The following is a 12,115-nucleotide window of genomic DNA, read 5'->3' as shown; positions in this document are numbered from 1 at the left end:
ATCACCATGGTGGTGTGGAGGACTCTCATCGCAGGCATCACGCTAGACCACAACTATCATTTCCTAATGTATGAAATATGATGAACCCCTATTGCAAATGTGGTATCGTATTTACTCGCATATAGGTCGCGGCAATTTTACCAGATTTGAAGGGGAAAAAATGAAGTGCGACCTATGTGTAAAGAAAAATTTTTAAAAATTTTTGAGGAATATTTTTTGCAATATTTTGCTTTAAAATGTGAAAAAGAAGTTTATATAGGTATAGGCAAATTTATTTACAATGTACACATACAGCGAAACCCCTTATTTAAGTTACCGTTATTTACGTTTTCCCGTTATTTGCGCTATATTCTTCAGGTCCCGTTTAGTTCCCATTTAGTCCAATACAATACTTTCACGCGAATTACGTCTCAAAAATCGAATCCATCCCGCTATTTACGTCACGTAACAACCATAAACAACCAGAAAATACCGTGGGTACTTTAAGAGTAGATAAGATTAGCTAGTAGGCCTAAAAACATTGTGAAAAACGTAACGTTTATAGTTGGCAATGAACATTTTAAATCGCAAAATATACATATTTTATAACATGAAAAGTTGCTTTTATTTCTAAACATGTAATAATTTAAGCCTAGGTGTGTAAAAGTCCGAGTAATTATAGCAGGAGACAATCTAAAATGCACGAGGGAAAAATGTAAACTCACGAATGTATAAACGTGGCTGATTGTTAAGTTCTGATACTGTATTTATGTCACAACTTAGCCGAAATACTGGTAAGAGACAAACTTCACAAGATAAAATGAGCGGAGTCTTGGTAACTGTTTTATACGTATTTTATAATTTCGGAAGTATTGTACAGTTGATGCATATTTTTTAAACTAACAATTTATTCCTGGGGATCGTAATTAATTAATTATTGGTAACAAGACATCAAGATGAACGTAAACTTGAACATGTCACGGCAGCGAGAAAACTGGTGCGTATACCAATAAACTGGTATTAGAACTGGACGAAACTGGTACACGGGAGGTGGAGCTTATATTTTTTTCCGCTAAGCTCGCATCTATTGGCTGGCTGCTGATAGAAGGTCACGAGTCTGGGCGGAGCGTTGAGTGAGTTATACTGCGCATGCGCAGCTCAGTGAACAAAGAGAGCCAGCAGGCGCGCTGTAACAGCAGCTGACCGAGTACAATGACCTTTCTCCGCGCACGGCGCGCTATTGACGGTAAATTTCCATCAATTTGCGACCTTTTTTTAAATATTTTTTACTGTGGTGCAATACGTATGTGTAATGAATTACCTGTGTGACCTATATGGGGGAATCTTAAATACCAAATTCAAGACCTCAAATTATGGGTACGACCTATCTGCGATGGCGACCTATATGCAAGTAAATACGGTACGTAAATAAGGTAAATTTTGTTATATTGCTATTTGAGTAGGGTTATAATGTGTTGTGTATAATTCTTCACAGTAGATTTTCATTTATTTTACAGCCTATTTAAGTGCTTTGATTCAACCTTGCATTTTTTCCCATATACTCAGTGGATACCAGATATAACTATTCTTGTAACATTATTATTGAATAACATTTTTATAGACTTTGCTAAGCCAAGTAACTTTTGAAATGTTGATATTCAAGTGTTTGAAGTAGACGATTTTGTAGACTCCAACTGATATTTAACATAAAGATTTCAACACTCTTGTATTTGTAACTGTATCATCAATTGCACTACTACAATAATATAGCATTTGAATGTTAGCTATATTTAACTACGTAGTACATAATCCCATATTTCAAATAAGTAATTTGTAACTAAATCTTCTTTTGCGTACAATAATGTCAAGTTCTATGCAGATTGAGATAGAAAATCATAAAGCTGTTGTATCTTGAACTACGTAATTATGTTAACTTCATTCCCATCTGAGTAAAGTAATTTTGTTAATATTAAACATTTTCAAGGGTCTGCAATGGCGCCCAATTTCCGATAACATGACTACTACTTTTAATCATTGAGGAGATTAACATTTATCTGTGTGTATAGCTGGTATCACTATATCTTAATCAGAGACATACAGTCTAAACCTTTTTGTTGCGACCCCATTTATTGCGACCACCTCTCTATTACAACCCGATTTCGAGGAACCGTGAAAAAATTGCTGAAAATCCGAAGAAAATCAGTTTTTTGTGGTGAGTAGCGTGTTACTTTTCTCTTGCCGAGTGCTGTACTGCCAGGCAACGCATATCTAAAAATAGATACCACTTCCTGTCGACCGTTGTCAGCGCTTGACAACCTCCAAACACGTCCCTTTGCCGGCAGGGTGCAGGGTGGCAATGTGTTTCTGTTTAGCTTTTTGCGAGTGTCTAGTGTGATACGCAGTTAAGGCAAAGCTACCAGCTGGAATACTCTTGTTTTTATTACTAACGGTTGGCAATGTTTGCTTAGTTTTTGAAGTCTGATTTGGTATATTTTCTCGCTTGAATTTGTGAACTATTGTTGATGACTTATGCAGGTTTTTTTTCTTTCCGATTTTGTGTATTATGACTTAATAAATAAAATATCATTAAATATTAATTACTATTAATACAATGCAGGAAAAACCCTCCGGCCGCAACGTGTGAACATGGTAGTCGGCCGCTCGCTCGCCCTTGCTCACCCTCACCCTGTACCGTGCGCTGCGGCCGATCTCGGATGCTGCTTGTACTTGTTAACAATCACGTTATCTGCTTCATTCTAACGAGAGTAAAAATATATTAAAACTGTCAGCAAATAGATAAAAGCTTTGTGTGTCCGCAAAAAAGGGCACAACACTGGCCCGCCAGTTGTTTTCATTCAAAACGTGGCTAAAGAACTTGCATGGATCAGGCTGAAAACATCCGGCAATACGTGTAGGTTATAAGGAATCTTGTTATGAATTGAGACGTTATGTTTTTCGAGTAGATATACACAGCGACCGACTGGATGCACGCCCGCCTCGACTTGTTTTAACTGCCGCAGCGATGTTTATTTTGACAGCTCAAGCAATTATCTTTTCCCGTGGGTTGATAGAAAAAGGTCGCTTCTCCCAGCAAAAAAAAAAAAAAAAGGCTACGCCACTTATTCCCCACGCAGGAAACACACAGGCTGCCGTCTGTCTCCCCCGCATTTATCTTTCTTCTAACATTCCACGTCTCGCCTCTCGCGCGAGCAATAACGCAGCGACCACGCATTGGGCCGTTTTATGCTTTGTTTGGTGACAGCAGCTTGATTTTATTCGGTACAGTAGAATCCCGCCGATGCGACCCCCCTTTGATGCGTCCATTCCGTTTATACGATTGTTTTTTGAGATACAGTGAAAATTTTGAGCAGAGAAAGTCGAAAATTTTAGTAAAATCGGCTGAAAAACAAGTCTGTTACACTTTGTTGGGCGCTATGTGTTCACGTTTATCTTGGCGAAAGCTGGACTGTCAACACGGCAGTGTCTAGCCAAGCTCGGCGCGTCCACTATCGCACGAAAAGCCGTCTCAGCTGTCATGTTATCTTACCCGCCCGCACGAAAAGCCGCTGTGGTAGCTTCTGCGAGAGCGTAAGAAACTCGTCCGGCCAGCATCCTCCTCCCCTCCCACACCGCGTGTGACAAAAGCCAGGTTGTATAGTCCATTCTCGGTAAAATAAATATTTTTATGGGCTTATACGACTGTCCTTCGCCGTTAAAAAATACATTATAAGTTTAAGTTATTATGATACAATTTGTTTATTAGTCACACAGCAGTTTCTGCTGAAAAATCACTAATACCTTGAATTTTATTGAATAGAAAAATTCAGCAGGGCCGTAAATATATTTATTTTACTGCATAGTTACTTTTCCATCTGCATTCCAATGTGTTTTTTTTCTCATCTTTTTTTTTACGCTGCGAAGGGACGTGTGAAAGATAATTGCTTGAGCTGTCAAAATTCACATCGCTGACGGCAAGGGTAGGAGCGCACCCTGTCTGTCTGTCGCTGTGATTATCTACTCCAAAAACTAATGATGGGATTTTCGATACTTCGATACCTCAATACCTTCGATACTTGACGGTATCGCAAAGTATCGAGTATCGAAACTGTAAGTTCGATACATTTTTTCGATACCGGAATGCTTGTTCATATGTATTGAATTAAGTTTTGAGTCACCATCGTACAAAATACAACTACAGTTGAACCTCGATGATACGTTCCCGTTTCACACATTTTCCCGTGTCATACGCTGATTAATTTTGGTCCCGCCAAAAGTACTATATTTACAATGGTTTACTTTCCTGGAACATACACTTATAAAGTCATTAATTTCCAGTTTCATACGTTTTTACGAAGCGGAAAAGCCTTAAAATTCACAAATTTTTTTGTTAGATATATTCCTCCTGATAAATTACGTTTTAAATAATGCTTTTATTTTGAAAAACGTTCATTGTTTACCTTTGCAAACGTAAGAAAATAACTTTATCGCACCATAGATATGGATAGTATCAGGAAGACTGTGCCCTTCGCTAGTAGCATCTATGGCCAGCACCAAGCAAGACTAGTGGCGCAAACTAGCAATGATTATGAAAATGGTGCACGCGCTTTACCAAGGCACGGATCTCATATTTTGTGCATTCATTAATCTTTGAACTGAATATACCCATTTGTTATTGTTTTCTTACGATCGGATTGTTTTGTATTTTACGTTTCTCAAGTTCAAATTTTATTGAAAATTTTTCTGTTGCATAAAGTTGTTTGTAAAATGAAACAAACAAGCAAAAATTTCTGATTTTCTTTTTACAATAGCCTAATTTTTTTATTTCCAATTTAGGCTTGGAGACTTCCCCCCCCCCCCCCCCAAAAAAAAGGACTTCAAACATTTTGTAAGGCCACTGTTTCTCATGTCAGCTTTACTTGATTATGGACTGTATTTTACATTTCTGGTGGTTTTATTATATGTATATATAATGATGAATTCATATCTTTCATTAATATAATGCAATTATTTACACATTATGAATTTAAGTTTAATCTGACATTGTGCTGGTATGATTGAATTTATATAGTTTAAAACTAATTTATGTTATTTGTAATAATTGTTACTTAATGGGAAAATATTTTTCCCTGGAGTATCGAAAGTATCGAAGTATCAAAAGTATCGAACTGAAAAAACAATACAGAATCGAGTATCGAAAGTGTGGTATCGTCCCACCTCTACCAAAAACATGTCACAGCATTTCAGGATAGCATTGTTCTTATATCTTTCATTTATAGCCGAATGTTTTCTACCTGATCCACACAAGCTCCTTCGCCACGTTTTGAACGAAAATAACCACCAGCCGGCTAGCATAGCCGAACTCGCGTGACGCGAATTCCTTTAGCGCAAGTGTTTTATGTATTTGGATTAGGGATGGGGCGAATCCTGATTTCCTCGAATCCGAATCCTAACTCAAATCCTCGACTGGAATTGCCGAATCTCGAACCCAAACCCGAATCTTTTAACAGATGATGTCCACATAGTATCTAATGTTAAGTGAGATGTATTCTGCTTGCACTAAAAGTCCCTTGACTTTATCACATGTAGTTTGGTACATTTCTGGTATAGCCTAAGTGTATATAAAGACAAAAATTTTTTTTTTTAAAAATTTCAGTTTTCGTACAGATTAGCGGTTAGGATTTTTTCTACAAATAAGCTAGAGGTCTGCGAGCCTAAGAATTTTACTTTGAGCCGAGCTCGTGCTTTTGTGGTACAGTTACACTTTTGGGAAATTATTTTTATCTTAAACTTAGTATAATGTTTGAATAAAGTATTAAAATGAAGTGGGCTTATTAATTTTGGGAAACTATTTACAGAGTGTGTTTACATTTTGGACTGCTAGAAAAAAATAACATTTTTTTCCATTGAATCTTACCTGTTTCCATTGGTTCATTAGTAACTGATATCATCCAACTAACATAACCCAGTATATGTTTGTGTAAATGTAACATATCTTTGGGAAAATTTCATCCATGCCAATTTATCTGGAGTCCTTACTGAGCTTCAACAAACTTAGCACCAAAAATCATGTTGTTTGAAAAGTACATTCACATTGTTTCAGCATTTCCACTTTTCAGCACAATAATTCTGAGAGAGATTTTCACAGAGTCTTATTAAATTCTGTTCTTTAATCTATCATGCAGAACAATAATTTGTTCTGCACGTTCAGGAGTTAAATTAGCTCTACGATTGGAGATAGTGTTTCCAGCAGAAGAGAAGCGTCTCTCGCTGGCAACCTGCTTGGCTGGAATGCTTTAGTAAAATTGCTTAACCTCAAAATTAGTGTCATAAATATCTGTAACTGGTCATTTAAGTTTAATCAATTGAAAGTAATAAAAATAAAAGCATTTTACTTCATTCAAATTACACTTGCAAAAAAAAACATACACACATAAACCTACTTGGAAATTAAAGTCTTTTTCAATATCCTGAAGTCTGAAATATGTTTACTCATGTCATTAAATGTAGAGCTGTATTGAACAAGCCGATTTTGCCAATATTTAGTTGAATCGGCATTTCTGCCGACTTCCGATACAGTACGCTTGTTAATTTTTAGCCGATATTACTGAAAAACGAAAGAGACTGCCATAACCTAAAAATCCACGAGTACCATTTTCACTTTTCGTAGTAGTACTGCATTCTTTCACATCGCATTATTTCTTAGCAACATGTGCCAACCGTACATATCAAAGTTTAACATCCTTTTTTTTTTAACAATGTTCTTTAATTTAATATGTCATAAATAAATAATACATTACTATCACGGTAAATATACATCTCGGTTGTTACGGTAACTATAGTGCAAATATGGTAGCTATCATGCTTCTGAAGTAGTTATGGTATTCTACAAAGAATCTTTAGTTCTTATTATGGTAATTATCTTAAAATAACTATTGGGTTTGTACTGTAGTTATGGTACATCATCCATATTTCTTCGTATGTTGTTGTTCATTTGTCTTTTCTTCATATTTACGTGCTCCGTTATTTGAGACAGGAAGTTTCAGAAAAAATTTTAACGGACTTTATATCACACATTTAATGGCGTAAATAATGAGACCTCGAGCAATTTAAACGCTTTATACGGAAAACCTACCATGCGGAACCTCGTAAGCGAGTTTTACTGTATTTTTTTTCCCGTAAATAGTAAAAAACCGAATCCTTTGACGAATCCTATATCAGACCCGCCGAATCTTCGAATCCCTAGGATTCGGCGGATTCGGCGGATATTGGATTCGGTCGCCCCATCCCTAATTTGGATATACTTAGTGTGGGGGGGGGGGGGGGGGGGGAAATTGGCCCGAATTCTCTATTGCGACCATTCCGTTTATAAGTCCGTTTTTACGGAAACCGTGAGGGGTCGCATCAGCGGGATTCTACATTCCTTTTCATAGGACCCTTGCTATTAAAATACATTTATATTTAAGTTTGAAAGCTTGTAAATTCCTTGCCAGAGATGACTAAACTCGAACTTGGTGTGAAAAGTGACATATTTTGACATACTTTTTTTTGGGCATGTGTTTTAGTGGGGAGGGAGGGGTCCGAAAATATTTACAACAGTCTTACCCCTCCCTCATAATAGCCCAATTTTACGGGAGAAGGGAGGGTGAAATGAGCATTTTCTCACTGAAGGTTTTTCAAAGGGGAGCGAAGTTGGGGTGTTATAAGGGAGGACACTAAATGGTTTGTGTGTCTGGGAGGGATGAGCTAGCCTTGAAGAATGTTACCGAGAGGAGGGAGGGGTGAGCTTATGCGTCATGAAGCCGCTGCCGCCAGCCAGCCGGGCGAGCTTAGTGTGCGCCCACTCGCGTTGCAGAACATACTGCTGCCATATTTTTAAAGGAAATCTCCCATTATTTTTTTGTTATTCTTACATGAACATTATTGGAAGTATTAAAGCCGACACAAAAATACGCTGTGTGTTAAAATTAACAGATTTTAATGATCTTTCGTTTCATTTCTTTTTTTTAAAATTATTTTTCTGATTTTCACATTTTGGTCAAAATGTCCAATTTTTTGACGGTTCCCGAGAATGTATTCTAAAATCACTGCTTCGTTAAATCCGGGGTTCGTGACATCGGGGTTCTAGTGTATTTAACTACGGCAAGCAGAAAACGTACATGTAAAAATAAACTGTCTTTTGACATCTTTTCTTTAGAGGTGGCCTGTAGGGTGAGGGACTTGTCATGAAGGTTGAAGCGGGTTTAAAGCAAAGCCGTCTAGCATTGTGAGTGACAGCATCCTGCCATTGTACGGCTGGTTTCTTAGCGAGTAGCGGTTTGGAGAGGGGGGGGGGGGGGGGGGTGTTTTGAAATGAACTGAAAATTTTGGAAAACATCTATTACGACCCCCCCTCTATTTCGACCCTATTCCTGGGAACCATGAGGGGTCGTTTTCTCACTTGTAGGGGTTAAACACACACCTTCAAGGGTGAGGCTCTACAGCGTACTTTTGTAAATAAACATTCTGTTTTGCGTGCTTTTTAAATAAACGTACTTTCCATGAATAGGTTTAGTTTTTATGAATAACTTCACCTAAAAGCAATAATTTTTTTTCGCATAAAAGTCATTAACACTACTTTTCAAACATATTTCAGTACAAAATGTGCAGCGATTAGCCGATAAAAGACGGTAGTAACGTTATTAAACTTTTTTTTGTCTTTATTGAATTTTAGAAAGCAAATGTTATAAGCAGGTAATGCACCATTCGTGGAATGTTATATGCAGGAAATAAATACATTGTCCTTATGGGGAAAACCTTTTGGACTTAAGCAGGAACATTAATACATGGTTCTACTGTAAAAACTTTAGGACTTGAAATAAATGCATTAAATTACACTTATTAATGCTATTTCCCTGTATCTCCAGACCTAGTGCAAGTGTTTGTAGTAGTTTGAGGGGCCCGCCAACCCAGGCACACTCAGTGTGCAGAGCTTTAGGAAAAACCACATGACTGGTGGAAAACTACCCAAGATAGCTGAGCGATGTCTGTTTACAGAAAAGCATTTAAGAACGCACTGAGGCCCGACGAGTAGTAACGTTTCCGTATTTCACTTTCAAACTCTCCTAGGTGAGTAAAATAGAACCAGTACGTGTGTTCTCAGAATAATTTTTTTGATATGAAATGCTTTGTTCGGATTCTTGAGAGCAACACAAGGGCGTTGCATTAATTTCCTCCGGCATCTAATGCAATGGTTTTACCGTTCAAATTTCACAAGTTGCCCCACGCACGACGAGAGGACCGGGAGCCACTTGGAGGGGATACCGCGCTAGAAGCACCAGCGAATGCTGCTCTAATCCTGCCTGACCAGGGAGGGCCCCCATCAATGACCCGAATCCCCGAGAGCTCCGACTGGATGGTCGTCTCCCTGAAAACGCCGTACCGGGTGCGGGGACCGCCGGGTCCCGCGAGCCTGCCGGCCGCCACGCCATCAGACGTCCAGGTCCAGGTGCACGTTGATGTCGGAGGACGCCAGCTTGACGAGAGTCTTCTTGATGCGCAGCGCGGGGAGGCGCACGTTGGGGTTGCTGTGCCAGCACTCCTTCATCAGCTTGGCCATCCCACAGAGCATCTGCGCACAGAGCACACACTGTGCTGTGGGAACAACTTCACAACCGGGGTCAACCACCATCGGAGCTTCAGTCGTCAGCCCATCACATACACTGTACTTGCGGCGTAACACTTTTAAAAAAAAAAGGGAAAACACAAGTAAACTGAATGCACCGCCAACTGTGATAAATCAGAATAAACTTCTGGAGAGTAAAACCCTATTAAGGTTGCCACCTACCCGGGTTCATTAGTTAGTTGGGCAGAAGTTCATTAGCACATACAAGATGACTAATGGCAAGGCTGTGGAAGCTGGAACACACTTCAGTTACTCACTGTTCACTTCATATTACTGTATGTGAAATCACTCACAAATAAATCACAGTGGTGGACGCGTGCTATTGCTCTCGCTATAGAGAAATTACGTCCCAAACGTAATTTAGCACTACAATTTATCCACAATAACCGTCACAGCGCCAGGGGATGCTGAAACATAAGATGCCTCTCTTACCTTTCTTTTTTCTTCTTCATTGTTATGCCTTATACATAATCCAACGGGCCACTGCGCTAATAGCTTCAATTTCTTGACCACTTTGAACATCATGCCGCCGAAGCAACGACCAATCAGATTATGACAATTCAAAACGACGAGAAATAAAATTATTTACTGATATTAATTAAATTTACGACCCAAATAACAAACACTGCAGGGAAACATAAATAGGATATGTTTACATTAAAAAACCAACCAAATATTACCATTTAAGGCAAATGGCACAAATATAAACAAAAGAAATAGTCCGGTAGAACCGTAAATAATAATCACATACAAACAGCAATAAACAACATAAAATTATCTCTGTATAATGTACCATTACAATACATGCAGCAATTCATTTAGTCATGCAAATAGAAGTTTTTTGAAGAGCCACTTTGGACTCGGAACAACTTCGTAAAATACAAAGCCGTTATTTTTTGTCTCTTCGACGAGACCAACTGAGGCATACACAAGCAACAGAAGTCAGGGAAACGGGAGAAGGACCATCCCAGAATTCTCCCGGATGACTTGAAAAATCACTGAAAAAACCAAAATCAGGATGAATGGAGCAGGTTCCCAACGTGCGTGGACTCACGGGGTCGGACGTCCAGCGGTTGGGCAGGCTGGGCCGCTGCTGGTCCAGACACACGACCTTCTTCATGTCCTCGAAGCCGGGGTCGCTGGGCACCAGGTCGTGGTACGGCGGCTTGTAGTCCTCCGCGATGCCGTTGGACAGCGTGCGGCGACAGACCTCCCACAGCACCAGGCCGAACGAGTAGATGTCCACGCGGCGGTACGACTCGAAGCACTCGGAGTTGATCCTGCCACGTCACCGTCACATCACAACACTACAACCAGAGGGACTTTCGAACTAACATTTATGAACCCGTAAAACTTAATACAACGTTACACAATTACAAGTTATGCTCTACATGAATAATACAAAGTGTCAGACTTCAGACATATTTCTCTAATTTTTTAATTTTTTTTTATTTTAGAGCAGAATCTTATATTTACGTACCCAAGATTTAGAAATTCCTGGGATTAATTTTTTTTATTACTTGTACCATCATTTTCCCTACAATATTTATTAATGCATCACTTTCCCGCTTTATGCAAAAACATTTCCCTGCAACAGCGCTGCATTTAATAGCAAACCATCAGAAAAGTTTAGACGGATCAATAAAAGTTGAAAGTGAATATGCAGTAGTGTGTTATAGGATACTGCGTGATACTGCGTTATGTTTTACACGCACTGCTGAGCTATTTTAATCAAACAATTTACTCATGACATATTTATTAAAAACCAACACAGGCTAGTTATTTAAGCACATAGTCAACCACATTAGTGCAATATTAATTTTTTTTACCCAAAATTAAATTTCACACATGGATCATAGTACATTTAACTAAACAAAAAAACTGCATAAAATATGTGACCCCTATGTGGGTGGATACGGAACTTCTGGTCAAGCATAAAGCAAACAAAAAACACCACTCTGCTAGTGATTGGGATAGTGGTCGCTCACGTTTCGTCGAGAACCTCAGGAGCCATGTAGCGCTTGGTTCCCACTCTCGTGTTGGTGCCCACATCCAACTCCCCCGTCGACTGGTTGTGGGTCACCGCCAGGCCAAAGTCGGCGATCACGCACGACCCATTTATTTTCACCAGGATGTTCTTGCTCTTGATGTCCCTGTGGGCGATGGCTGGTTTTCCCTGCCGAGGAAGAACAAAACAGAAGCCACGCTCAATGTGACATGCAAATTATTTGTTTGATTATGTTATTGGCCAACTAGTAACAGAAACCACAAGGTATAACATACAAGACTAGCAAACTTATTTATTACTAGGGATTAGGAATGGGACGAATCCACATTTTGGTCGAATCCGAATCCTTGTTCGAATCCTCAGTGTTTGTCATCGAATCTCGAATCCCGGTCCCACATTAAACTTCACCACATGTTATTAAAAAAAAAAATCACACATTTATTTAAAAAAAATTACATAGGCCTATG

General features: G+C 39.0%; 1 protein-coding gene across 1 annotated transcript in view; it reads right to left on the bottom strand.

The window, feature by feature from the left end:
• The window catches only part of LOC134528398 (activin receptor type-1), a 42,403-nt gene that overhangs the window by 14,335 nt on the left and 15,953 nt on the right, over positions 1-12,115 (bottom strand). The window contains exons 7-9 of the mRNA XM_063361997.1: positions 11,629-11,816; positions 10,695-10,920; positions 9,398-9,586 (exon numbers count right to left, since the gene is read on the bottom strand). Coding sequence (XP_063218067.1) covers positions 9,446-9,586; positions 10,695-10,920; positions 11,629-11,816 — 555 coding nt within the window. The 3' untranslated portion in view covers positions 9,398-9,445. The remainder of the gene's footprint in view (positions 1-9,397; positions 9,587-10,694; positions 10,921-11,628; positions 11,817-12,115) is intronic.

This window comes from Bacillus rossius, chromosome 1 (assembly GCF_032445375.1).
Source record: "Bacillus rossius redtenbacheri isolate Brsri chromosome 1, Brsri_v3, whole genome shotgun sequence".
NCBI classification, from domain to species: Eukaryota; Metazoa; Arthropoda; class Insecta; order Phasmatodea; family Bacillidae; genus Bacillus; species Bacillus rossius.
The sequence above is the reverse complement of the archived record's forward strand: the minus strand, read 5'-3'. Positions and strand labels throughout refer to the sequence as shown.